The 27,402-nt window shown below is 41.5% G+C and overlaps 1 protein-coding gene across 4 annotated transcripts in view; it reads left to right on the plus strand.

Moving 5' to 3' along the window:
* Positions 1 to 26,206, plus strand: part of Rab28 (RAB28, member RAS oncogene family) — a 209,072-nt gene extending 182,866 nt beyond the window's left edge. The window contains exons 8-10 of one of the 4 annotated variants that reach the window (XM_036200442.1): positions 3,254 to 3,348; positions 24,015 to 24,102; positions 26,191 to 26,206. In XM_036200442.1, the coding sequence (XP_036056335.1) occupies positions 3,254 to 3,348; positions 24,015 to 24,074 (155 nt within the window). In that variant the 3' untranslated portion in view covers positions 24,075 to 24,102; positions 26,191 to 26,206. Of the gene's footprint in view, positions 1 to 3,253; positions 3,349 to 3,586; positions 6,078 to 24,014; positions 24,103 to 26,190 lie in introns of those variants that run through there. The other 3 variants (XM_036200444.1, XM_036200445.1, XR_004946039.1) reach the window with 3 other exon arrangements.
* The last annotated feature ends 1,196 nt before the right edge of the window (positions 26,207 to 27,402 follow it).

A 27,402-nucleotide genomic window follows, 5' to 3' on the forward strand; every position in this document is an offset into this window, starting at 1 on the left:
TGTGGGATTCTGCATTTGCTGTCATCAGTTGCTGGATGAAGTCTCTCTGGTCCCTTTGAAGATGATTCTGCTAGGCTCCAATCCCAGAACACTCTGCAGACAGGACAAACTGTGGGCTGAATATTTTATGGCTGGGTTGGTGTCCCATTGCTTCCTCTTGAGGCCTTGCATGGTTACAGAAGATGGCTGGTTCAGGTCTTGTGTCCCCCATTACTAGGAGTCTTTGCTAGGGTTACTCTAGTAGATTCCATGGAGTTCCCACTGTACTAAGTTGTCACTTCACCCCTGAAATACTCCCCAATTCCAGTTGTTTCTCCCAGTATTTTCACCCTCCCCCAAGCTGATCTCTCTTGATCCCAACCCTACCCATCCCCAGTCCACCAGGAAAATCTATTTTATTTCCCCGTCCCAGGGAGATCCTTGTCTCCCTCTTAAGCCCTCCTTGTTACTTTAGCCTCTCTAGGCTTGTGGACCATAGCATGATTATCTTTTACTTTACAGCTAATATCCACTTATAAGTGAGTACATACCATGTTTGTTTTTTCTGGACTTGAGTTACCTCACTCAGGATGATGTTTTATAGTTCCATCCATTTGCCTGCAAATTTCATGATGTCATTATTTTTAATAGCTGAGTAATACTCCATTGTGTAATTGTATCAAATTTTCTTTATCCATTCCTCGGTTAGGGACATCTAGGTTGTTTCTCGTTTCTGGCTATTATGAAAAAACCTGCTATAAACATAGTTGAACAAGTATCCTTGTGATAGGATAGAGTGTCCTTTGGGTACATGCCAAGGAATGATATAGCTGGGTCTTGAGGAAGATCAATTCCCAATTTTCTGAGAACCTGCCATATTGATTTCCAAAGTTTGCATTCCTACCAGCAATGGAGGAGTGTTCCCCTTACTCCACATCTTCTCCAGGATGAGTTGTCACTTGTGTTTTTGATCTTAGTTATTTTGACAGGTGTAACATGGAATCTCAGAGTCCTTTTGATTTGCATTTGATGGCTAAGGATGTTGAACATTTCTTTAAGTGTCTCTTGGCCATTTGAGATTCCTCTGTTGAGAACTCTCTGTTTAGATCTATATCCATTTTTAAATTGGATTATTTAGTTTGTTGATGTCTAGTTTCTTGAGTTCTTTATATATTTTGGATATTAACCCTCTATTGGATGTGGAATTGCTGGAATTCTTTTCCTATTCTTTGGGCTATCTTTTTGTACTATTAACAGTATCCTTTGCCTTCCAGAAGCTTTTCTGTTTCATGAGGTCCCATTTGTTAATTATTGATCTTAGTGTCTGGGTTATTGGTAATCTGTTCAGTAAGTTGTCTCCTATGCCAATGTGTTCAAGTTATTTCCTACTTTCTCTTATATCAGGCTCAGTGTGTCTGGGTTTATGTTGAGGTCTGAGATCTACTTGGACTTGAGTTTTGTGCAGTTATTCTTAACTGCAAATAGAACATATAACCTGTAAGGAATATTTTTCCTGTCTTGGGCTCATAGGATCTGAGATAGAAGCAAGGGCTTTGTGTTCATGAGCTTAAGTTCTAATAGTGCTAACCCTGATATAACTGTTTAATGAACTTATATACCCAAGTTTCTAGTGGACTGATACGTTGAAATGATTTTTCTCTTTGTTCACATTTTATTTAATAGGTTATAGTATATTTATTACCTTGTGGCCTATAATATGGGAGAGACAGACAATTATGGTTTTTTTTTGAGAGTCTCTAGAGGGTTGATGTATACAATGTCCAGAAGCACATCCCTAAATCCAAGCAATTCCAGAGTTCATAGATTCTTTACCTTAAGAACATTTCAAAGCACAATTACAGGTAGTGTCATTTAGCAGCTAAGGCTTTGGTTTTGAACATCTTGACTTTGCCATTTATTACTGAGTCATAGTTGAGCTACTGATCTTTCCTGAGGGTCATTTTTCTCATTTGTAAAATGGAGATGATAATGCATTCCTTTTAGGTTGCTGTAAAGATCAACAGAGAAGTTGTGGAAAACCCCACAGCATGTGCTAAGCATACTGTCAGTTATGCCTTGGTGCCAGTAGTGTGGTTATTATTTTTAATGTCTCTTTACTTTCTGTCCCTAAGCTTTAGTGTCACGATGGTGTGTCTTAGACTTTAACGTGCACCTGGGAGTCCTGGTGTGTTGCTACACTGAGTGTCTGTAAAGTTTTCAAGGGTGACAGTGAACCGGTTAATCCTCCCCTTGGCATTCACTTGTCTCTATAGATTAACCTGCCTTCAGAAGAAAATACCTGTAGATGCCTTTTGGGGGAAATATGTTCAGGCTCTATGACCTTACCTCTAAAGCTCTTTATAAGAACTGATACTTGCATTGACCACACTCTGCCCTTTAAACATAGCAACCCATAAAATAAAGTTGTTTTCCTTTCACTGTAAAAAAACAAAAGACAAAGAACCAACCAAACAAACAAACACACACAACACCAGAGTGTCCATGTGAATCTTGGTGTCTGCTTGGTCATTGTTCTTCTCTTCTAGGAATGCCAAGTTTTAGCTTTTACTGTGCTGGATGTGGCCCTGCTGAAATACAGACTGATTGATTTGGTCTGGACCAGTAGGGACCTTGTTTTCTAAACAGTTCCCAGGTGAAATCTGGAAACTCGATACTCTAATGAGTTTTTATGGATTAAAGTGATGAAATGTTACCTTATGTACCTTGGGAATCCCACCATTTTCTGTTGCTACATTGCAGAAGAAGAAAATACAATACTTAGGATGGAGCTTCACCTTGTGTTTGAACACTTGGTCTCTAGCTAGTGATACTGGGACAGTTGTCAAATATCAAAGAGGTAAAGCCTTGTTGGGAAAAGTGAATCACTGGAGGGCAAACCTTGTGGTTTCATAGCTTAGCCCTACTTCCTCTTTGCTTTCTACTTCTTGAATGCTGATTCAATGTGATCAGCTTGCCTCTGACTCTTGAATGCACACACTCTACTTTATGATGTTGTCACTGTTTTTCTGATGCTAGGGATGAAACCCATGGCCTCACAAATATTTCTCAAGCATTCTACAACTCAGCCACACCCTAGACTGAAAGACCATAATTTTGCTTTCTTAGACTGAAACAAAAAGGTATTAGAATTTAAAGGTTTGTTGTCTTAGGTTTTCCAGAATAATCTTTGAATTTCTCCAAATGTGTATATACCACAGCTTTCTTTTTCTCATGTTCCTCTTTTGATATCTTCCCATCCCTTTACTGTCTTCAGCAGCTTCCAACAGATGTCTGATAACACCAACTCAACTCATCAGGACACACAGGCCTGGCATCTTGTCCAACATCTGGATGATACCCATTTTCTCAGTAAGTATCTCATTTTCCTTTTGGTTTAAATGGTCTTTGGATGAAAATGAAAATTACAATGGGAAATTGTGGATGGCAAGGGAAAAGAGCTATTTTGGGTAATATGTCTTATAATTGGAGTAATTTTGACAAACTCAGGCTCTGTGGAATTCCCACATACCACCCTCTGCTCCCTTAAGTTGGGGGAAGTGTGCTGTTTACTAGGGGCCTAAGCTGGTTTCTCCTTTCTGCCCAACAGAAATGATGTTGAACTTCAGTGAAATCATGCCTACTGCTCTGAGGAACATCGTCTACCTTGCCCTTTACAGTTCAATCCAGGGCAGAGTGGAGCTGGGGCTAGGAAACTGGTCATGCAACTCTGTCATGGCTTTGGTTCTGTTTTCTACATTTATGTGAAGTTGGTTCTATATTTTCTTTTCTCACACAAGAGGGTCAGTAACTTAGGCTTAAAACTGATTGAGTTCTAGCACTTTCTTGCTTTATATTTGGGGCAGATGCAATGACATTTTTCTTGTAGTATATTGGATTGTGCTGAGATATCTAACATGATTGACAGCTGATGCCTTCTAGCAGAAGGGGTATGTGTATGTTTATTTGTGTGCTGTTGTGTGTGGGCATGTGTGAAGATGTGCACACACAACACCTCCATGTTTCCCTATTGGACTCAGATGGCTGGAGCAACTCACCCACAATCTTAGGTATTAAAGATACTTGTGCTCCTTTTGGAGCAAGACATCATGGGTAGACTTTTTTGATCCTATAGGAGGACAGGTGGCATTGAGCTGGAGCTTCGGTGCCAAGGGGAAGCTCAGTTTTGCTACTGCTGTGGCACCAGACTAAAATGGGGTAAGAGAAGCTTATGGAAAATTTAAGGGGGCATTCACACTTCTAGGTGATAACCCTGTACTTACACAATTCTGAGAGTGAATGCCTCCTTAAATTTCCTACACAGGTGTCTCACTTCCTGACTGCAGTCTGGCTGTAGATAACCCTGGACATGTCACTTACTTCTCTGAGTTTTTGTTCTCATCTGTAAGAACTGGGTAGGGTACTAAAAACCAACTCATGGGCCTGACATGGAGCTTAAATAACTGGGTGTTTATAAAAATTTTGACAGTGTTTGGGGCCATGAACCATTATTAGTTTTAATTAATCTATTGGTGTGCATCTTGGCTAATCTTGATACTTGAGAGGGAAAAAAAAGGGAATTGAGGAATACTTAAAAGTGACTTCATTTCAGAGATTTTATTTTCCTTTAGAGTTATTTACTCTTTAGGAAACAATTTATTTTAAATCTAGTACAAATCACAAGTTCTCATAGCTAAGATGCTGCACCAGGCAAAGCCAGGAATGAATCTGAAGGTGGAGATGTGGGAGTATCGAGTTACAGGGAGGGCAGGGCCAGGTTCTCATGAGAGTGAGTACTTCATTTTCAAACCAGGAGACCAAATGTCTCACTCAGAGAGCAAGCAGCAGGATTCGGGTTGAATGTGTCAAGTGTCTGCTCAGCAGGCAGTTCAGGGTGGCTCCCCAGCCAGCTCTGCCCCCGCCTGTCACTGTGGTCACCCACTTAGCACAACTCACAATAGCTTACACAGCTTGCTTGGTCAGCCAAGTATTTTCCCCACATTTGAAGATTTTGGATGGGAGGCTGACCATGGTGCTCAGCGCCTGGATGAAGAGGAAATCTGTTAGAACACTGGTGTGTAAGGTGAGAGGCTCTCAGGGCCTGCTATCCCAATTGCTATTCTTGCCATGTTATTCTGATGAAAACAAAACAAAATAAAACAAAAAAAAACCCAAAAAAACCCTTATACCCTTTTAAACCCTCAAACTTTTGCCATTAACTATTTACTACAGAGCCCTCTTGACACCCTCCCCCACCACATACCTCTTTTGTTTCCTACTTGGTGACAGTGATTGAGTTATTTCCTTGACCTCTAGTTTAATTGGAATGTCCTTTGGTTGTTAACAAAGGAGTTTCCCATCTCAGTTTCTCAATGTATAAAATAAGGATGTATAATTCTCAGTGTATAAAAATGTAGGATGAGCTGCTTCTGAGACTACTGTGAATATGTGTGTATGCATGTGTATGTGTGTATGAGTGTGTGCTGTGTACATGTGTCTATGGGCACATGTATAAGGGCTATCTCAGGCTTGGAGATTATGGTCGATGTTAACACTTTATTCACCACTTTGAATTCCACTCTAGGCTAGTCATCATTCAAAGAGAACCAGGACAATTTCCTATTCTCATAATCTGTTTCCATGATAGGCATTGGCAATCAGTCACCACCTTTTTGTCAGTTCTAAGTCTTACTCCCTAGAGCCCTAGAGAGCATGTACTAATATAATCTTTTGACTATTCTGAGCCAGTGGGCATCAAGTGGAGGGCACAGACTTCCTTGATGGAGACATTGAGAAGGTAGTTTGCTACTTGAGTCCCAGCTGAGTGATTTGTGTAGAATGCAAAGAATGCACAACAATGAATCAAGTATGGTACATAGAAGGAGACTTCTATGGCTATCTGGAGAAGGTCCCTCTGACATAGACAATGCCACTTGGGAGGCTACCTTAATGTGAATCTATCAGTGGGTTGAAGGAGTAGGAAAGGTGACCTTCAGATAGGGGGAGCTGTAGATGAGTGAGTGGAGGGGTCACTGGTATTTATTTACTACTCATGTAACAGTTACTTAATTTATAAATATGAATTCTAATTACCTTGAATAAATAAAAATAACATTATTTACCTATTTAAAATGTCTATGAATTTGTGGCCTCTATATACTTTTCACTGTTAAAAAAGCTTCTATCTGTTTCACAGATAGAGTTTTATAGCTGGTATCTAGTGCAGAATTATAAAGTATAGAAGATTCTTAAGATTTTAAGTTAGAAATGAGATAAAGCTGTAAAGATATACAAAATGATTGTCCTGGACAATTTCTATGCATCATACAAATGATTAGTTCCTTTACCAAATATCGGACTGCCTAATATATGCCTGGTGCCAGCTGTGATACACAAAGGGTCTAGGTAGAAGCCCATTTATGAGATCATATGCCTGGTAAAGCAAGTAGACTCATGGGTACACAGCTATTACATTCACCTGTTGCTGGGATATCAGAGATATGAGGTGTCCCATGAAAACAGTCTCCTCTTATGATTCAGCCAGGTAGGTCCATGGAGTAAATATTTCTATGCAATCTTCTAGAGGAAGAAACCTAAGCAGAGAGAGTTAAGGACTAAGGCCATGTGTTGACCTTTTACAACTAGGAACTAACTATCAGTTTGATCCCCTTTCCCAGGCTGGATGTATTTACCATACAAAAAGAATTGGAGTTTGGGCCTGGTGTTGCTAAACATAAAGCGAACAGCTCAAGTCTGTCACTTCTCCATTATAGGCTCCTGCTTCTCCATGTTGGGCATCCAAAATGTCTTCTTTTTTAAGATGGGATGAGTTGCTTGTAGTGTTTAGGTTTGACCTCAGCTGAGCACTGCTAACTGGAAAGACCTCTTGGGGTTGCCACTCATTGCAATTATTTCTCTTTGCTCAAACACCTGATAGGACACATCATAGTGGAAAATTTCAGAATTTAGCATCTTTGAGCCATGAAAAATGGAACTTTTGTTTAGAAAGCAGATGACACCAGGGCAGTTCCAGGCCCAATGAGTCAGATGTCTCTCAGGATTCAGGCTGAAATTAGGAATGTAGATTAGATGTAATAAGGTAATGCCTTTGACAAATAAGCATGACACACTTAATCCAGTGCCTTGACTTATAGAAAGTTTAAGTCAGATTCCTGAAGCAGCAGGGAAAATACATCTGCTTTCCTATCCCAAAGATAATCTTGTGCAAGATTTTGCATGAAGGAAGCCCAAACTTATAAACTTGAAACATAAACTAGGAAGTACTCTGCCCATACCAGGAAATGCAGATTACTGCCCTTCTGGCTATTTGGAGAAACATCCCATAATCATATTGTAGTCTCTCTAATACATATCTTACAAATAGAACTAGGAATGGTCAAGTGAAAACCGATTTGTGGTTGCTATGGAGTCAACACAATGAGACCTAAAATTCAGGCTGGGCAGGCTAACACATGTCCCAATTTCTGCAGACTCTTTAAAAATAAGCACCAGTTTCCCTAGCGATCTCGGAGGTCCCTTCTCTCCTCTTGTTTTATTTTTCTTCTTTTCTCTAACAGAAGAAAAGATGCCAAAGACAATTGAGCCAATTTAACATTTGCTGCACTTATTCCTGTTCTCTGATTCAAACATAATATCCCAACAAAGTGTCCACTCTCTGATTTGGGTGTGTGTTTGTGGCAAGGATGAAATGCCTGCTCATTTTAAAGGGAAAGTAGGTGGTCATAAATGACAGTGTAGTGTTGTGGAAAGAATAAGAATGGCTTTGGAGTCATGCCTGTTCTGACATCTTGGCTCTTGTGTCTACACATTGTGGGACCTTTGCCATGGCCCCTGATTGTCTCTGTGCTTTCCATTTCTGCATGTACAAAATGGAAGGGTAGAAGCTCATTGGTAGGATTGTTGCTGAGTGTGATGAATTATGTAACAAGAATTATTTATCCCTGTTTTCTCCATCCTGAATACTGAATGTTATAAAAACCACAAGGGCAAGAGGCAGAAATGCATGGGGATGGGCATGATAGGATTATGCTCCTTAATCCCATGTGACTTGGGAGGACCTTATGGGTTGCCAGAGGAAGAATGGATGGAATACTCACTTGCTGTAGAAGACCCCCATAAACCCTTGACTTCTGAGATGGTGGCTGATTGGTTAGCCCAATCTCCAGATGACTCCACTGAGCTGAACTCTCTGCTGACCCTCATTGTACAACATACTAGCTGTTTCTTTAAGCCACTTACATTCAAATGTTGATTGTGATTAAAACAGAATATAACTTATCCTAACAGGACTTCACCTTCAGATAATTGAATTTTTCCCTTTTAGAAATTCACACATCTCCATGGTAGGATAATACACACCACCTTTCACATTTCTCCTCACAGGTTCTGAGTTTACTATTTGGAACAGTGGAACATCTAACTTGGCAGTAACATGTCCAAGAGAATTAACTGCAACATCTCTTTCACGATCAGACTCATGAAACATTTGGCCAGCATGTACTCCAAGGAGGCCACTCAAGGGTCCCTGAAAAATACATTTCATTCTGACATGGTTTGTAAATGACTCTCAGCTTTGTATCTCTAGTCTGAATTCTTCTTTAGACTAGAGGTTTGACATACAATCACTATTTTATGTTTATGCCTGAATTAAAAATATTTTTACTGTTTGTGTGCACATGTGTGTGTCTGTGTATGTGAATGTGCCCAAAGAAGTCAAAGGCATGTCATATTCACTGGATCTGGAGTTCTTGGCAGTCATGCACTGTTTGATATGGGTGTTGGGAACAGAACTTAGGTCCTCTATAAGAAAACTACAAGCTCTTAATTGTTGATCTCTCTCTCCAGCCTCTCTACCTAGAACTTTAATAGCCACTTAAACTTAGCATGACCAAAGATCTGTTGATACTTGCTTCTAAATTTCCTGGTTCTGGATATCCCCTTTGTCGACTAGGATACTTTCAGAATGAATTTTTAAATAGAGACTTTTCATTCATGTTTTCATCTGTACTTTCTGGTTCCTCTGCTTGATTCCTTAACTTTTTCCATGGCAATCTCTTCTTTCCAGGAAGTTTCTTATTGGACAGGCTGCTGGACTACTACTAGCAAACTCATTGCCAACTTTCCCTTCCCTAGAGACTCATTCCCTACCACACTGTATCTTCTTCATAGCAGTAGGACTCAACAGGAACAGATAGAAAGCTGACATGTATATTTTTACAATATGTACTGCCTACCTCTTGGTCTTCCTTTAGGATGTAAGTTCACTAAAGGCTGTATGGTTGTTTTCTAGGACATAGGAACATTCATAAATACTGATGATCACTATATGGATATTGGTTACATTTCAGGAAACTTCCACTATACAAGAAATATCTGTATCCTTATATCTGCCACATGGTTTGACATATTTTAGGTGGATAATAATGTTGTTTCTTTAACTTGTTTCTTGAATGTATGCATCAAAATCATTGCCAAAGAGCAAATTAATTGTTGATTTCTAATATAAAACTACTAAAAAGAAATATATACAATCCTTTATTCACACATACACATGGTGGGGAGGGGTAGGGAGGGAAAGAAAAATGCATGCCTTGCCAAAGAAAAAGAATGGTCATATGAATTTAGGTGTTTCTATTTGTGCTTTGAGATGATTAATATTTTGAAGAGCTAATATTACTATGATTAATTACATATGCCAATATTCTTTTATTAAATGCTAGTAAAGATTACAGGGCAGAAGAAAGTAATCATCAAGATGAAAATTTGTTTATGTGCTACTTGGTTGAGAGAATTCAACAGCTCCAAACTGGGGAAAAATACTGATGACATTGAGCATGGGACTAGGGCTGGGCTGAAATTTTGTGTGTTTACATTCTTCCCCCACTAACTGTTGGAGGGAAAGGACTGACATCTGTACAGTAAATAGTCAGTGAATTCCAGTCAACAACATTCTTTAATATTTGCCTTGTAGGCACTGAGTTAGAGACTGAGCACAGACTAAGTCACATGTGCCCCAGGTTGGGGATTTAGCTCAGTGGTAGAGCGCTTGCCTAGCAAGTGCAAGGCCCGGGGTTTAGTACTCAGCTCCAGATTAAAAAAAAAAAAAAAAAAAAGTCACGTGTGCCCAACACATTGTCAAGATATCAGAGTATTAAAACAGGGTTTTCAGGTATGCTGCCATCATGCTGTATGACTCCATTTCACCATCAGTCCTAGCCAATAGAATTCAAATATTTTCTGTCTTTTCCTCTTCTAATAATTGTTCTTTATCATTATTGCTTGATGTCGTTTTCTGACAATTCCAGCATGAACCATAAGAAACAGTCTATGTTGGCTGGGTTGTAGTGGCACACACCTTTAATCCCAGCACTTGGGAGGCAGAGCCAGGTGCATCTCTGTGAGTTCGAGGCCAGCCTGGGCTACAGAGTGAGATCAAAGACAGGCACCAAACTACACAGAGAAAACCTGTCTTGAAAAACTAAAAAAAAAAACAAACAAACAAAAAACAAAACAAAAAAACCCCGTTATCTCTGGGGCAGGATGTGCTGTGTCACTGAGAGGCCCTCCACATCTCCTGGCTCCAGAAACAACAGAAAGAATCTGTCCCATTAGCCTGGCTCCTGGTGACATGACTAGAACCCGACTGCTGAAATTAGTGTGATTAACAATAATCTTCATCATTTCAGAACTTTGAGATTGGGTGGATATTTGTCACTTTAGAATAACAGAACAATCTCAGTAATTTTTTTTTTTCTGGAGCTGAGGACCAAACCCAGGGCCTTGTGCTTGCTAGGCAAGCACTCTACCACTGAGCTAACCCCCCCCCCCCCCCAGTGATCTTATAACTGAGATATAACATGTCCAGAGAGGTGACTTTCAAGGATCACTTTAGTGACAAAGAGAATACCAGAAGTATATTATTTTTACTATTTAATAGTCATATAATTCTCAACAGATACATAATTTTGATGACACCAACATTGCTAATTAGAATTTTGACCTTTGTCTTTCAGTCTGCTTATATGATGGATTATATTTATTGATTTATATATCTTGAATCATTCTTGTACCTCTGGAATGAAGACTATTTCATCATCATGGATGGTCTTTTTGATGTGTTTTTGGATTCAGTTGCAAGTATTTTATTGAGAATTTTAGCATCTCTGTTCATAAGGGAAATTGATCAATAATTCTGTTTGTTGGGTCTTTTTGTGGATTTGGCATCAGGGTAACTGTGGCCTTATAAAACAAACTGGGCAATGTTCCTTCTCTTTCTATTTTGTGAAATAATATAAGGAGTATTGGCCCTAACTTATCTTTGCAAGTCTGGTAGAATTCTGTACAAAATCATCTGGTACTGGGCTTTGTTTGGTTTGAAGACTTAATGGCTGCATCTATTTCACTAGGGATTGTAGGTCTGTTTAAATTGCTTATCTGATCTTGATTTAACTTCGGTAACTATGTATTGAGAAGATGATGTATTTCTTTCAGATTTTCCAATTTGGTAGGGTACAGGTTTTTATTTATGTCCTTATGATTCTCTGGATTTCTCTGTGTTTGTTGCTATGCTCTCTCTTTCATCTCTAGTTTTGTGTATTGAATCTTCTCTCTCTGCCTTGTAGCTAATTTGGCTAAGGGTTTGCCAATCTTACTGACTTTCTAAAAGTTTTTCTAAACTAACTCTGTATCACTGATTCTTGTATTGTTTTTTGTTTGTTTCTAGTTTATTGATTTCTGCCCTGAGTTGGATTGTTTCTTGCCATTTACTCCTTTTGAGTGTTGTTTCTTCTTTTTGTTCTAGAGCTGATCACCTCATTAATGCAGAAAAGCCTTTTGAAAAAAAAATCCAACACCCCATTGTGATAAAATTTCTGTAGAGATTAGGGATACAAAGGACATACTTCAAGAAAATAAAGGCGGCAATTTACAGCAAGCCCATGGCCAACATCGACAGTATTGGCAGTGAGGAGTGGGCTGAGGTTGGTGGCTTGCTTGCTACAGTGATATATGAGCCTGAGCTGCTGTCAAGGGCTATGTCTGTATCTGTGGGTCTGCTGTAGCCATGGTTTGTGATGGTTTCTGTGGCTCCTGTTACCATCAAGGGCTGAGAGAATGGGGCTGCACAGAATTGGACCTGCCCCTCACTGGCTGCAACACTAGGGATTACTGATCCTGCCCTTCACCCAGTACAGCACTAGAGAAAGCAGGTCTCTGCACCTCATCTGGGCAGCGTGACAGACCTGACTGTCGGCAGGTGTGAGGGCAAGCTGGCTCTGAGGGTGTGAGAATGGGAGAGCTGGTCCTGCCCCGCCTCATCTATCATGTGGTACCATGGGCGTGGAAAGATGCCCTCCCCTTCTTGCCCCTCACCATCTTTGGCAGGCATGAGAGCTGATCCAGCCCCTCACTAATTGCAGCATTGAAGAGAGCAGGCTTTGCACCTCACCTAGGTAGCACAGTAGAGCTGACCCTGAGAGCAGGCTCTGCACCTCACTTAGGTAGCACAGTAGAGCTGACCCTGTTGACAGTGCATTAGGTGAGCCTGCCCTGAGGTCCTGAGAGTGGGAGAGTGGGCCCTGTACCCCTCATCTGCCATGTGGTGACAAGGGCAAGGGAAAGATATCCTCCACCTCATACCTTACCACCTGTGGTGGATAAGATAGCTGACCCTCCTCCTCACCAGATGTAGCACTTGAGAAAGCAGGCCCTGCGTCTCACCTGGGCAATACAGTAGAGCCTACCCTGCTGACAGGTCATGGGTTAGCCAGCCTAGAGAACACAAGTGAGCTGGAGAGATCTGGCTCCATCCCTCATCTGCCATATGGTGGTTGAGAGCAAGGGGGAGATGCCCTCCTCACTCTAATACCTCATCCCTTACCACTTGTAATAGGTGAGAGAACTAGCCCTGAGGTCATAAGAACCTGTGAACTGGCCTGACATCTCACCGACTGCAGCACTTAGGAAAGCAGGCCCTACACCTTGCCTGGGCAGCATAGTAGCACTGACCCTGCTGGTGGGTTTCAGGTGAGCCTACCCTTGAGGTCCTGAGAGTGGAAGAGTGGGTCCTGCACCTCTCTCATCTGCTATGTGATGACAAGGACAAGTAAAAGATGCCCTCCCCCTTTGCCACTTGCCATCTGTGGCAGGTGAGAGAGCTAACCCTGTCCCTTACCAGATACAGCATTTGGGAGAGTAGGCCCTGCACTTTGCCTGGGCAACACAGTAGAGCTGACCCTGTTGATGGGGGCATTGGTGAACTGGCCATGAGAACATAAGCATGAGAGATCTGCCCCCCCATCTACCATATGGTAGCATGGGCAAGGGAGAAAAGGCACCCCCACACATACCTCATGGCTTGTGGCAGATGGGAAAGTTGTCCCTGAGGTCATAAGAGTGAGAGAGCTGGCCCTACCTCTCACCAGCTGTGGCACTCTGCAGAGTGGCCCATAAACCTTGACTGCCCAACACAGTAGAGCTTTGGTGGTGTGTAGGTGTGGGTGAGCCAGCTCTGAGGACATGAAAGTAGCAGAATCGGGCCTGTCCCTTTCTGCTTAGTACCTAGGGTGAGCTAGCTGGGGTGGTACTGAAGATGAGTGTGGTGGTATTGTTCCCCCAAATATTGTGCACCCTAATAAACTTATCTGGGGTCAGAGACCAGACAGCCACTAGATACAGAGGCTAGAAAATGGTGGCACTCATGCCCTCTGGATCTCTGTGAGTTCAAGGCCACATTGGAAACAGCCAGGCGTGGTGACAAATGCCTTTAATCCCAGGGAGTGATGGCAGAAAGCAGAACGATATATAAGGCATGAAGACCAGAAACTAGAAGCATTTGGCTGATTAAGCTTTTAGGCTTTGAGCAGCACAGTTCAGCTGAGACCCATTTGGTTGAGGACACAGATGCTTCCAGTCTGAGGAAACAGGATTAGCTAAGGAACTGGCGAGATGAGGTAGCTGTGGCTTGTTCTGCTTCTTTGATCTTCCAGCATTCACCCCAATACCTGGCCCAGGTTTGATTTTATTAATAAGACCTTTTAAGATTCATGCTACAGATGAGGGAGAATTGGCGAGCTGACCAACCCAGTTACCATCCTGACCCACAACCAGGGCTATGAGTTGACCCATCCCATCATCCACCCCATCTATAATCTGCTGGAGCACATGCAGAGGCTAGCCTTGAAGACCCAAAGTTTCAGGATCTCCATAACATAGGACAACAACAGGGTATCCAAGAAGAGCCCCATTGAGAGCCCAGCATCTACAGTGTAGCAAAACCCAGAGATCTCAAACTAGACCAGTGACTAACTGCAATGAACACTTGCAAGTAATGATATTTGGACTAAAGGGTATACTGTGTGATTTACTGTGTCACACTACAGCTTCCACAATGAGATTTTTCTTTTTCTCTTTTCTTTTAAAGTGTGGGGGTGTGGTTGGAAGAATTGAGGGCAGATGGAAAGGGATGGGGAGATGAGTGAGATCAGGATGCATGATGTGAAATCCACAAATAATCATTTAAAAACATTTAATTGAAAAAAGAAACTTTAAGACATTGAAGAAGATATCAGAAGGTGGAAAGATCTTACATGCTCATGATCAGTAGGATTAATTTAGTAAAATGGCTAATCTACCACAAGCAGCCTACTGGTTCAATGCAATCACCAGTAAAATTTCAGCAAAATTCCTCACAGATCTTTAAAGGACAATTTTCAGCTTCATATAGAAATACAAACAAAACAAAACCAAACAAGACAAAACAAAAAACCCAAGATAGCTAAAATACTCCTGAGTGATAAAGGAACTGCTGGAAGTATCACCATCTCTGACTTTAGGTTCTACCCAGAGCTATATTTAATAAAATCAGCATGCATGGTATTGGCACAAAAACAGACAAGCTAGTCAAGAGAATAAAAATTGAAGATCCAGAAGTAAGTCCACACATCTATGGACACCTAATTTTTTTTTATAAAGAAGCCAGAAATACACACTGGGAAAAGACAGCATGTTCGTCAAATAGTACTTGCCAAACTGGATGGCTGCATGTAGAAGAGTCCAGACAGATCTGTACTTATCACACTGCACAAACCTCAGCTTCAAATGGATCAAAGACATCAATGTAAAACCAGGTACAAATGTACCTGGTACTGATAGAAGAAAAAGTGGGGAATAGCCTTGAACTCATTGGCACAGCAAAAGACTTTCTGAACAGAACATCATTAATATAGGCACTAAGATCAACAAATAATAAATGGGTCTTCATGAAACTGAGAAGCTTCTGCACGACAAAGGATACTGTCACTTAGACAGCTGGCAGCCTACAGAATGGGAGAAAACTTTTACCAGCTACACATCCAATAGTGGGCTAAAACCCAAAATATATAGATAAATAAAAAAGATGTAAATCAAGAAAACAATAACCCAATTAAAAATGGTATACAGATCTCAACAGGGAATTCTCAAAGAAGAAACTCAAATGACTGAGACTCACTTAAGGACATGTTCACCATTCTTTGCCACCAGAGAAATGCAAATCAAAACTTCTTTGAGATTTCATCTTACATCAATCAGAATGACTAAGATGAAGAAAACAAGTGAATGCTTATGCTGTTGAAGGGGTGGAATAAGGGGAAAACAAGTCCATTGCTGGTGGGACTTCAAACTTACACAACCACTATGGAAATCAGTGTGGCAGTTCATCAGAAAGATGGGAACCAATCTACCTCAAGATCCAGCTATACTACTCTTAGACATATACCCATAGAATGCATACAGATACCATAGAGACACTTGCTCAACCATGTTCATTACTGTTCTACTCACAATAGCCAGAAATTAAAACTATAGATGTCTGTCAATGGATGAATGGATAAAGAAGACATGGTACATTTACACAGTGGGGTATTTCTCAACTGTTAAAAAAATAAAATCACAGGTAAATGGATGGAACTAGAAAAATAATATCCTGAGTGGTAAAAATCAGACCCAGAAAGACAAATATGGTATGTATTTGCTTATATGTAGATGGTAGCTGTTAAGTCATTGATAAAAGCAAGCCACAGTCTGTATTACCATAGAGGTTAGGTGGAGAGTAAGGGACTAGTGTCTCTCTCTAAAGTTGTATCTTCCTAGGACTGGGAAGTAGAATAGATATTTATGGATGGATGAGAAAGGACTGGAATGTGAGGATCAAATGAGGAGGGGAAGGAAGGCAAAAGAGGGTATATGGGGAGAGACAGTTAAAATTAAGAGCCATTTGAGAGGTAATCTGGAAGCCTAATACAGTAGAAGCTGTAGACAGATTATTTTTGGGCTGCTAGCTCACAAAAAAATGGCACAGAGACTTATTACTAATTATAAAAGCTTGGCCTATAGTTTAGGCTCGTCCCACCAGCTCTTATAACTTAAATTAACCCACATCTTTTAATCTTCATTCTTTTATGTGGCTTCATTACCTTTACTCTGCAATTCCTGTCCTGCTTCCTTTCCATTTGTCTGATGACTCTACCTTTCTTCTTCCCAGAGCTCTCTCTTTCCAGAAGTCCTTGATATACATACCTCCTGCCTAGCTATTGGCCATTTAACTTTTTATTAAACCAATTACAGTGGCATATCTGTACAATGTAATCAAATATCTTGCAACAAGAAGCTTCTTATAGTATATACATATATGGAAGCAATCTAAATGAAATCACCAAATAATCAGGAAGACAGAGACCCAAATGAACATTTCTCACCACCAAATGAAGCTTCCAGTACTGGGAATGGGTTACATCTAATCAGGTTCTTAGCCAAAGAGATCTATCTCATGGGAACCCCCAAACAAACAAACATTTTGCCAAAGTTATTGGTGACTCTCCACAAATTGACAGTTAGGCCCTATTGCTGAAGACAACACCTACATAATTCCTTGAACTTGTAGAAATCAAAATGGTACCTCTTTAGAGCCTTCTCCCCTATGGACTAGTATTCACTGTACTGGAAGGTACTGTCTTATTCACTCTTTTCTTGCTGTGAAGAAATACCATGACCAAGGCAACTTTTACTCTTAAAGAAGAAAGCATTTAATTGGGGCCTTGCTTACAGTTTCAGAGGCTTAGTCCACTACTGGATTTACAAGAGTGACTGCTTACAATGTATGCTGGTGCAAAAGTGGTACAAAGCTTGGGAGAATAACTGACCACTACTTGATTTAAGTTAAAGCCCACTTGAGACTAGATAGGCCAGGGACTTAGGAGAAAACAAAATACTGCTATTCTGCTAGTATCTAGTAGTCTTCAACCTGTGAGTCATAACCCCTTTGAGAGTCTAACGACCCTTTCACAGGGGTTGCATGCTAGATATCCTGCATATCATGTGTTTACATAATGATTCACAGCGGTAGTAAAAATACAGTTATGAAGTAGCAACAAAAATAATTTTATGGTTGGGGTTACCACAACATGAGGAACTATATTAAAGGGTCATAGCATTAGGAAGGTTGAAAACCACTAGCAGCTAGAGGAACATAGCATGAAAATAATTCCTAACAACATTCTGTTATACTCATAGGAAAGCGTTTGCTTAGCCATCATCACAGAAACTTCCTCTTGTAGCAAATAGGAACAAATGCAGAGACCCACAGCCAGATAATATATGAGAAGTGAGAGAGACCTTGGAAGACTCAGCCCTAAATAGGACTCCATAAAAATCACTATCCTTAGGGCTCAGGGAATTAGAGGTAAGAGGAGGCAGAAAGACAATAAGAACCAAAGAGGATGGAGGACACCAAGGAGTCAAGGTCTTCTAGATACAACAGGGCTGGTGCACATCTGAACTCATAGAGACTGTGGCAGCATGCTCAGGGCCTGCATGGGTCTCTACCAGAGCTAAAAGGAGAAATGGACACATTCTCCCATTACTAACCCAGAAGCTATCTCTAATTGGTAGCCACTTGCAAATGATTAGTTCTCTCCAAGGGAGTCTCACTGGGGGAAACAACTACTCTTAAGTGTAGGCCCCATGACCAGCACAAGGGAACTCAGCATCTTTGGAAGTTCTTTGCTTCATTGTCCAGTGTTAAGTCTGGGCCTTTTTTTTTTTTTTTAACTTTACAGGTCCTTTGCACAAATATTATGGCTTCTGGTTTTGGGTTTTTATGGGCTTCCTCTGAATGTGAATGTGTGTTTGATCATTTTGTCATATACTGATTTGTTTGTTTTTTATTTATCTTATTATATTGTTATTATTCCTTAAATGCCTGTTTGTTTTCTAAGAAATTTCAGAAAGGGTGTGGGTGAGAGGGGAAGTGAGGAGGAACTAGAAAGAGTAGGAGGAGGGGAAACTGTTTTAGAAAAGAAATACTGACCTCTAATTTCTATAACTTAATCATAATTTGCTCTAAGACTCCATCTTATATTCTGATCGGGAATTCAGGTCTACTCAGCCATTGCTGGGTCTCTGTTTACTCTTCTCTAGAGTTTCAGAACACTTTAGGTGTCATCTCTGGAGGGCGCAGTATTGAGAACCTGGTGTATGCTGTGATTGCCTCTAGTGAGCCACATGTTCCTTGGCTCTACTGATTCAATGTCCCACCTAAGCATAGGAGTCAGCCCAGCTCTGCTTAAGACCTAGACACTCACACCCCCTATAGGCCTGTAGCCTCATGGAGGTTGAGAAATTCTCATTACTCTTCAGATCTCTGGGCTTCTCCCTTCTTCCATGTTTATGGAGTGCCAACTGTAAGCCCTGCTTCCCTTTGTGTTTAGGAGAAAATATCCCAAAACTGTTTCTCTCAGGATGGGTAATGACAGGGACTCCAGATGACATATAATAAAGAAGTGGATTTCATAAAAGTTTAGAAGGATTTGGTGCTACAACAAAAGGAAAGGGGGAGGAGGGGGCCACAGGAGGCCAACAAGACCTTCAAATTCTGCTGAAAAGTAGAATAACTATCCAGGGAAGTTTCTGGAAGAAGAGACTTCTAGTCAGTAGGAAATGACTGAACAGAGAAGCAGAAACAGAATGCTGGCTGTGTGCTGGGGAGAGTCAAGGCTACAGGGGGATGGGGGATGGTTAAACTCTACTTTGATTTGCTATGTGTAGAAACCACAAGAAGATTCTGGACTGAAGTTGCTATTTTACAGATGAGTAAATTATAGAGGTCAATAGCTAAAGCAGGGAGATGGCTCAGGAGGCGTTTTGAATAGTTCCTTTCCAGTTTTGGGAGATACATGGTCACTCTGTCTCACAGTTTAAACATCAATCTCATCCCTTTCAAAAGCACATCCTCAGATGCAGGGAAATGACAAATTCTGGTCCCTGTATTAGGTACTTGCGCATTGTGACAAGTACCAGGCAAAAGCAGAACAAGGAGAAAGGGCTTAGTTTTGCTCTCAGTTTGCAGGCACAGGCCTTCTTGGTGGGGAAGTTATGGTGATAGAAGTTTGAGGCATTGCATCTCCATTCAGAAAGTGGAGAGTAATGGATGTTGGTGCTCAGCTCCCTGTTTGTCCACTCCAGGATGCCAGCCCATGGGGTGATGCTACCCACAGTGAAGGTGCTGAGTCCAACCTCAGTTAACCTAACCTAGATATTCCCTCACAGGCATGCCTAGAGCTTTGTTTTCTAGTTGATTTCAGAGCCTGTCGAATTGACAGTCACCAACAACCATCACAGTGAAATAGGGACTTTCACCCAAGCCAGACAGGACCTCAGCATCTGAAAGCATCTTTGAATTTGGTCTAACCTTTGAGGTGATGGGGCATGAAGGCATAGATGAACTTGGAGGAAGTAGGAAGCATACAAAGGCACTATACTATGTTGCTTTCTGAGTATTTCCTGCAACAAAACACCAAGCATTTCTTATATTCCCTGTCGCACAGAAATGAGTGATTATGGGTGCTAAAGGTAGACACAGTCCACCTGAAAATGCAAAAGAAGTCAGGAGAACAAAGGACTTGGGATATGTGGGAATGTGTGCAAGTGTGTAGGGGAACTATTAGAATGGAGTAACTGGAAGACCAGCAGAGACCAAGTTGAAGCACTCCGGAGAGCGTTCCCAGGTAAATATAGAATGTCCAGTTAAATTAGCCTTCCAGCAAAGAACAGATCACTGTTCTAAATGCCTGGCTCCCTATTTCCTAGGGAATAGAATACAGCTAATTATTGTTTTCTGATCTGCATTTTGTTTTGTCTTGCATCACCAAGCTTAGATAATGTTTGACTGACAGTCTTAATCTAAAACAACTGACTCCTCAAAAATTGTATGTCCTCCAGATAAAGAAATAGGAGCAGAGCAACTCATGCTCTTGGAAGAATCACTCTTAGGAACTGAGTTTGAAGAAGCCCAGCACATTTTGTGATCAGAGAAGAAAAAAAAAATCATAGGCCTAATACATAACCAGAGCCAACAGCTTGCTCTTTCCTGGCTGTCCTTCCATGCAGGAGGGACAGTGACCAAGGTCATAATTAATCATAATATGATTTATTTGTCTTTTCAGCGCATATTCAATTTAATTTGATAGCTGGGATGTAGTTATTTCATGGAAAAATTCATCTTGGTGTTTTCTCTTGGGTCTTCAGATGGTGTATAATAAATTAAATATTCTCATAAACTTTGTTGACATAAAGGGGAAGTTTCTGACTCAAGAAGGCAAACTAAGAAAATGAAGGTGAACAGTGTCCTTCCCTGTGTTATCACAGGAGGGGCCTCCTGTGGCTGTTTATTGCTAATGAATGAACACAGCCATACTTCAGGCTGGTCATCACTGTCTACCTACCAAAAAGCCCCTCTGTAACCTCTGCATTTCAGATGTCCCCTGCTGGAGCATTTATCCTTTTAAAACCTGACCTTCAGCACATGGGGGATGAATCTCTTGTGTACCTGCTTCATGGACTTCTGTTTGCTCCAATGGAGACCATTTTAATGGGCTTGCTTTGCACTTGTGAACATGCTCTGTTGGAAAGAAAGTCCCTGAAGTGTCTGTCTTCTTCAATTTTCCATGATGCAAGGAAACTGGACTTTGTATGTCCTCCACTATACTCAAATTTTCCACCCTCTCAAATTCATTAAATGATTTCTAGGTGTGAACCTTGGGGTCTTTGTGTGTGTGTTTGTGAGTGTTTTTATGTGTTTGTGAGTGTTTTGTGTGTGTGTGTGTGTGTGTGTGTGTGTGCGCGCGCGCGCGCGCGCACACGCGCGCTCAGGTGAGGACATTAACCCTAATCCTGATTTTATACAAAGACTGATGTGAAATAATCTTGCACTATCATTGATACCAATGTCTGTGCTAGTACAAATACAAAGAGCTACTGTTCTGTTAGCAATCTCAACAGCAAATCTGTTTGACTACTGCATGGAGGTTAGGGTTCTGTGGGGAAACAGAACCAAGATGATGGGAAGGGAAAAATGTTTAAGTAATTTCCCCATGCAACTTTGAAGATTGGAAAATCCAAGGTCTTCATGGTGGATGCTAGGTAGATGGCTGAAGACTGAGAAAAAAAAGCTAATTGTGAGGTTTAAGGCTAAAGACTATCATACCAGAGACCCAGGAAATAGCTCATGTTGTAGTAAGAAGCCCCAATGCAGCAAAATTCCCATTGATTTGAGGATTCTTGAGGTCAGTATTTTGTGATATTCAGGCCTTCAACTGGTTAGATGAAGCCCTTCTACATTAGAGATACTTGAATTAGTGTCTACTGATTTAAATGTTAATTTCTTCCAAAAACACCCTCTCTTACCATGTCTTGAATAATGTGTGACCACATATATGACAGTGAGATCAAGCTATATAAAATTAATGGTCACATAATATTAACCATCACATGTATACTATTTTATAGACATGCTAAAATAATGTAGTAATATTATGTCAGGTTCCACTCATTTTAGAAACCTATCCAGCAGAAATCCCTGCATATATAATGTATGTATCATGTGTATGTCCATACTATATATGTTTTATGTGGAATACACATATACAAATGCTGAGAGAAAGAGATAGACACTCATTGCAAAGAGAAGAATTGACCTGCAGTGTTGTAAGTTTAGCTAGCCAAGCCTAAAATGCAGGACTGGTCATCAGGCAAGAGATGCTGGACATCGTGGGCAGGAGAGGATACCACAGTCAATTGCTGAAGTTGTTTCTGGGAAATCGCAGATCTACTTTTGAAGACCTTTCAATCAACAAAGCCAGTATTAGTTTTCATAACTTCCTTTTCATAAAAAGCAACTGGCTGTAGTGGGAAATCATGTTTACAGAATGTCTAGATTGGTGTTTGAATGATTGGTGTGTACTACGGGCTAACCATGTTGGATACATGGACTTGAACATCACAAACATTTAAAATAACAAACACAGTGCCTGGCTTATGTGTGTGTGTGTGTGTGTGTGTGTGTGTGTGTGTGTGTGTGTGTGTATCATTTCTGGCAAGGATAGTAAGATAAATGAGTATTAACTGTCTGAACTTATATGTGGGCCCATATATAGGATAGTAAGGTATATGGGAGTTGACTATATGAATCTATATCTCCATGTATGTTTTGTGTTAAGAAGCTTGTGATACAATTGAAAATAAACTGCAATCCCATACGTTTATATGACTAGGCAAAACCACACACCACTAACTTTCACTCCCAACACCTAGAACTTACTGAGCACAGTCCTAAGAGCTTTAAATTCATTTTATATTTTTAATTTTCATATATCTGTAAGAGAGAAATGTTACTTGTACTTTACAGTACAGAAGGCTGAGGTGTAGGGAGTTTCTACTGTTCGATAAGGACTATGTAGCTAGCAAGTGCAAAGGCCAGGCTACTCCTGTGGCATGGTCCAGCAGTCTTAGTCAAGAGGGAAAGAACTATGTGGCAGGAGGGACATGGATGCAATACACAGAGGAGTCAGAGACAGGGACAGCCATATGGGAGGTGGGGACAAGCCCACCTTATTATTGAGGGAAGACTTCAGCAGACAGAAGTGTGTGTGTGTGTGTGTGTGTGTGTGTGTGTGTGTGTGTGTGTGTGATTTGTAGAGAGTGTGAGCTTTCACATGTTCATGTAGCTTTTGAGGACACATTCTCATTGTTTTCTCAAGTCCCTACACTGTCAGGAAAACCTCAGGAAAAATGGAGGATTTAAGTATCTGAAGGCTGCTCATTCAATTTGGCCTGGGCAGTTTTTTGGGTGCAAAATTTATAAAATGCCTTGAAAGTATTTTCCAGGGCACATTCAGTGACTTCACTCAGCCCAGCTTAAATGGTCTATTCTGGTTTTGAGTTCATAAAGCCCCTCTCTCTCCCCCTCATTTCCCTGTTCAGGTCCACATCCAGATAAAACAGCTAACTCAAATACAGTGTAAAAATGCAAGTCCCTTTTAGCCCAGCCTTTCATGCTGTGCCCCAAAGTGTGCCTGGATGTTGAAAGTGAGAAGAGGTGGGGCTGGGGGCAGTGTGTTTTTCCAGGGCCATTTATGGGAGCGGGCACTCTGGAGCTTTTAGCGGGAACCCTTGCCTCGTGGCCCAGTGGAAGTCATTCAGGATGGTGCCCATGCTCAGTGGTCGGTGGAGAGCTGGAAAAGCTGCCAAAGTCAGCAGCTGGAGCAATAGAGTAAATCAAGTTAAGAGGGAACAGGACAAGATTTTGGAATGGGAGAGGAGGCACAGGTCAAACCTTTAACCAGACCCGCAGGGTGAGATGATGAGGTATAAACTGACTGGTATTCCCTGGACTTAAGGAAGGCAGTCTCTCTGGGATTTATATCTGGTCCTTTGGCCCTGAATGCTCTCATGTTCCTTCTTCCCTGCCTGCTGGCCTACCCAGGGGGCCTCAGGTGTGGGGCATTTAGAACAGGATCCGGCGCAAACCAGAAAGCTCTGGGTTTTGCATCTGTAAGTACATTTATCTAGCTGTCATCCTCAATTAGGGCCACAGCACCCATAATGCAGTGCTTCCTCCTCATACTGCTAGTGCAGAAAGACCATCTGGGCATCTTCAGCCTTTCCTTGCTGGCATCTTTAAATCATTTCTGTTCACATTTTTATAGACATCAATGGAATATGGCCCCACCACGTGTGAGCTTGGCACTCAGAGCATGGACACTTAGGACTCTGAAAATGGACTTATGGCTCTAGGTAAGCACAGTGGTTTGTTTGGTCTCAAGTGGTTCCATTATATGGGAGAAGAAATTGAGTCTCAGAATTATTCTCAACTGGCTTGCCCACGATTACACAGTTAGAGCACAGCAAGCAAGGGCAGGTGCGTAAATTGGTATAATAAACTCCATTTTATAGGTAGAGAAACTAAGGCTCATACAGGCTTGCAAAATAACACAGAGAGCTAATGCCAGAACTAGGTCTTAAATTCAAGCCTCTCCAGCTCACAGTGTTGCTGTACTCTGCCTGCCTGACATCTTGTCCTCTCCACTAATGTCCCCTAGAGAATGTCTAGCTAGAATTCAGGAAGTGGGTCAATTTTTTTTCTACCAACCATGCTTGTCAGGAGCACCCTACTCATTTTTCCTGGCATTTCTGGATCAGTTAACTCACAATTGCCAGGTGCTGATTGTCCAGGGTCCAGGATCAGGACCAAGCAGGGCCCTAAGAACTCACCTGTGAATAAACTCTATGCCAGTCAGCCTTGGTTCTCACTCTCTTCATGCCTAGCCCATTGCTGATCTTGGCAGATCCACCTCTGTTCTGGCAGCCATGTCCTTCTCTTCTCTCAAGAGGACCATCCTATCTAGAATGCTCACCATCTTAGTCATGGCCTCGTAGTGGTATTTTTCTGTTTTCTAATCCCCTACCCTAATGCAGCCAAAAAGAATTAACTTTTTAAAAGTGTGTGTATGTGTGTGTGTGTGTGTGTGTGTGTGTGTGTGTGTGCGTGTGTGCGTGTGTGCGCGCGCGTGTGTGTGTGTGCGCGTGTGTGTGTGTGTGTGTGTGTGTGTGCGCGCGTGTGCATGTGTGTGTGTGTGTGTGTGCGCGTGTGTATGTGTGTGTGTGTGTGTGCGTGTGTGTACGTGTGTGTGTGTGTGTGCGCGTGTGTGTACGTGTGTGTGTGTGTGCGCGTGTGTACGTGTGTGTGTGTGTGCGTGTGTGTGTGTGTGTGTGTGTGTGTACCTGTGGAAGCCAGAAGTGAGTGTTGGATACCATGAAGTTAGAGTTACAGATGCTTTTGAACTCCCTGATGGCTACTCAGAACCAAACTCCAGTCCTCTAAAAGAGCAAGCACTTTTAACCATGGAGTTTCGGAAAAGCTGTATTAGCGCATAATCCTTCTTCAAAAGCCCTGATGGCTCTTTACTACACTCAGAAAGGAGACAAACTCCCTGCTGTGATGGATAAGACCTTCCATAATCTGCCCTCCCATGTCTCAAGTAGCTCCTTTATGTTGTTAGTCACATGGAAGATACTTTTGCTCTTCTCATGCCCCAATGCTGTTCCTGCTTTGGGGACTTGGCCTCAACCATACATTTGCTGGTAAGGCTCTTCCCTGCAATGGCACATGCTGGCTCATATATTCCTGACTTATGTAGACGACTGGAAGTATTTCTTGGTATCCTACTCAAAGAGACCACCCTATCCCTTGGAGTCCTCTATTTGAGTTCTCAGAATCAAGTATCTCCCTCTCCTACAAATAATAAATTTTCTTCCCATCACAATGTAACTTCAAGAGGTTGGGACTGACTCCATCCCTGCTGCTGCCTGGACATTTGTCAGACAGATAAGATGGATAGCTATGGTTCCTGCTTTGTTAACCAGCTTCCCATTCTTGTGACAAAATATTTGCAAAAGTCAAATAACAGCAAGAAAGATTTATGTGGTCTCAAGATTGTAGAGGTGCCAGTCAGTCCATGGTCACTCACTTTGCTGTTTCTGGTGTGTGATGAGGCTGAACATCCATCATGTGGCAGAAGTATATGGTGTAGCATTGTGGTAATGGGGATAGGAAAGGAGGTAGGGAAGGAGGGAGGGAGTGGAGGCAGGGGAGAGAGGAGAAGAAGAAACATGAAAGGGAGTGTGGTGGTTTGAATATATATGGCCCCCATAAACTCATGTCTTTGAATAATTGGCCTATAGGGAGTGGCACTACTAAGAGGTATGGCCTTTTTGGCACAGGTGTGACCTTGTTGGAGGAAGTGTGCCACTGTGGAGATAGGCTTTGAGGTCTCATCTATGCTCAAGCCAGGTCCAGTGGCTTTCTCTTCCTACTCTCTACAGATCCAGATGTAGAACTCTCAGCTCCTTCTCCAGCACCATGTCTGCCTGCATGCTGCCATTCTTCTTGCCATGATGATAATGGACTAAACCTCTGAAATTGTAAGCCAACCCTAAATAAATGTCTTCTTTTATAAGAGTTGCTGTGGTCATGGTGTCTCTTTACAGCAATAAAGCCCTAACTAAGACAGGGAGGAAGAGAAAGAAAGAATTAAGGAACAGGAATGCAGAAAGGAAGAGGAAAGGGAGAAGGACAGGAGGAGAGAGAGAATTGAGAAGGATAGGAGAGAGAGGAGTAAGGGGGAGGAAGGACAAGATAACCCCATCAAGTATAATCCTCCAGTGACCTATGTCTTCCAATGAAGGTACACTTCTACAGTGTCCACTATTTCAGGGACCTATTCAAAGATGTACACAGAAGTTCCTAACAGTTCGCTTAGCTATGAATCTATCATGGATAAGTTAATGCTGGCATTATCCAATTACCTGTGAACACTGGGGCACTGGGGACCACTTCATGTAGCACATGGACTGTGAGGACACATTTGAGATTTAAACTGTGACATTTGTCTCTATGGCATTTATAATATGGTTGAAGAGATTTTAAATTTTGAGCATTGCTTTCTTTAAAAAATTAATCTTTTTCCATAGATATATTTTGATCAATTTTTTTTCCTTCAAACTCTTCCCAGATCTTTCACACCTCCCTATCCACCTGATTTTGTATTCTTCCCCTTCTTTCTCAAAAGTGGAAAGAAAAGAAAAAATTAAAACAAACTAAAAATAGAAGACAACAAGCACACCAAAAACAAAACACCCCAAAATCAAAACAACAACAAAAACTTCACCCAGTATGGAATCTATTTTGTGCTGGCCAACTACTCCTGTACATGGGGTCTGCCCTGGCGTGTGCTTGATATACCCAGTGACACTCCACTGGAGAAAATTGGTTTCCCTCTTTCCCAATAGGCATCAATTGCAAATGGCTTCCTGGTAAGGGGTGGGACTTTGTGTCCACATTCCCTTCTCATTGCTGAGATTTTGTCTTTGAACCTGTGTAGGACTTGTGTGTTCTCAGAAGCCCATATGTGAGTCACTGAGTCTATATGTTTATTAGTCCTGTTGTGTTTGGAGGACACTGTTTCCTTGAAAGCATCTACCACTACTGTCTCTTGTAGTTTTTCTGTCTCCTTTTCTATGTAGGTCCCTGAACTT

Source organism: Onychomys torridus, chromosome 10 (genome assembly GCF_903995425.1).
Source record: "Onychomys torridus chromosome 10, mOncTor1.1, whole genome shotgun sequence".
In the NCBI taxonomy this organism is placed as follows: domain Eukaryota; kingdom Metazoa; phylum Chordata; class Mammalia; order Rodentia; family Cricetidae; genus Onychomys; species Onychomys torridus.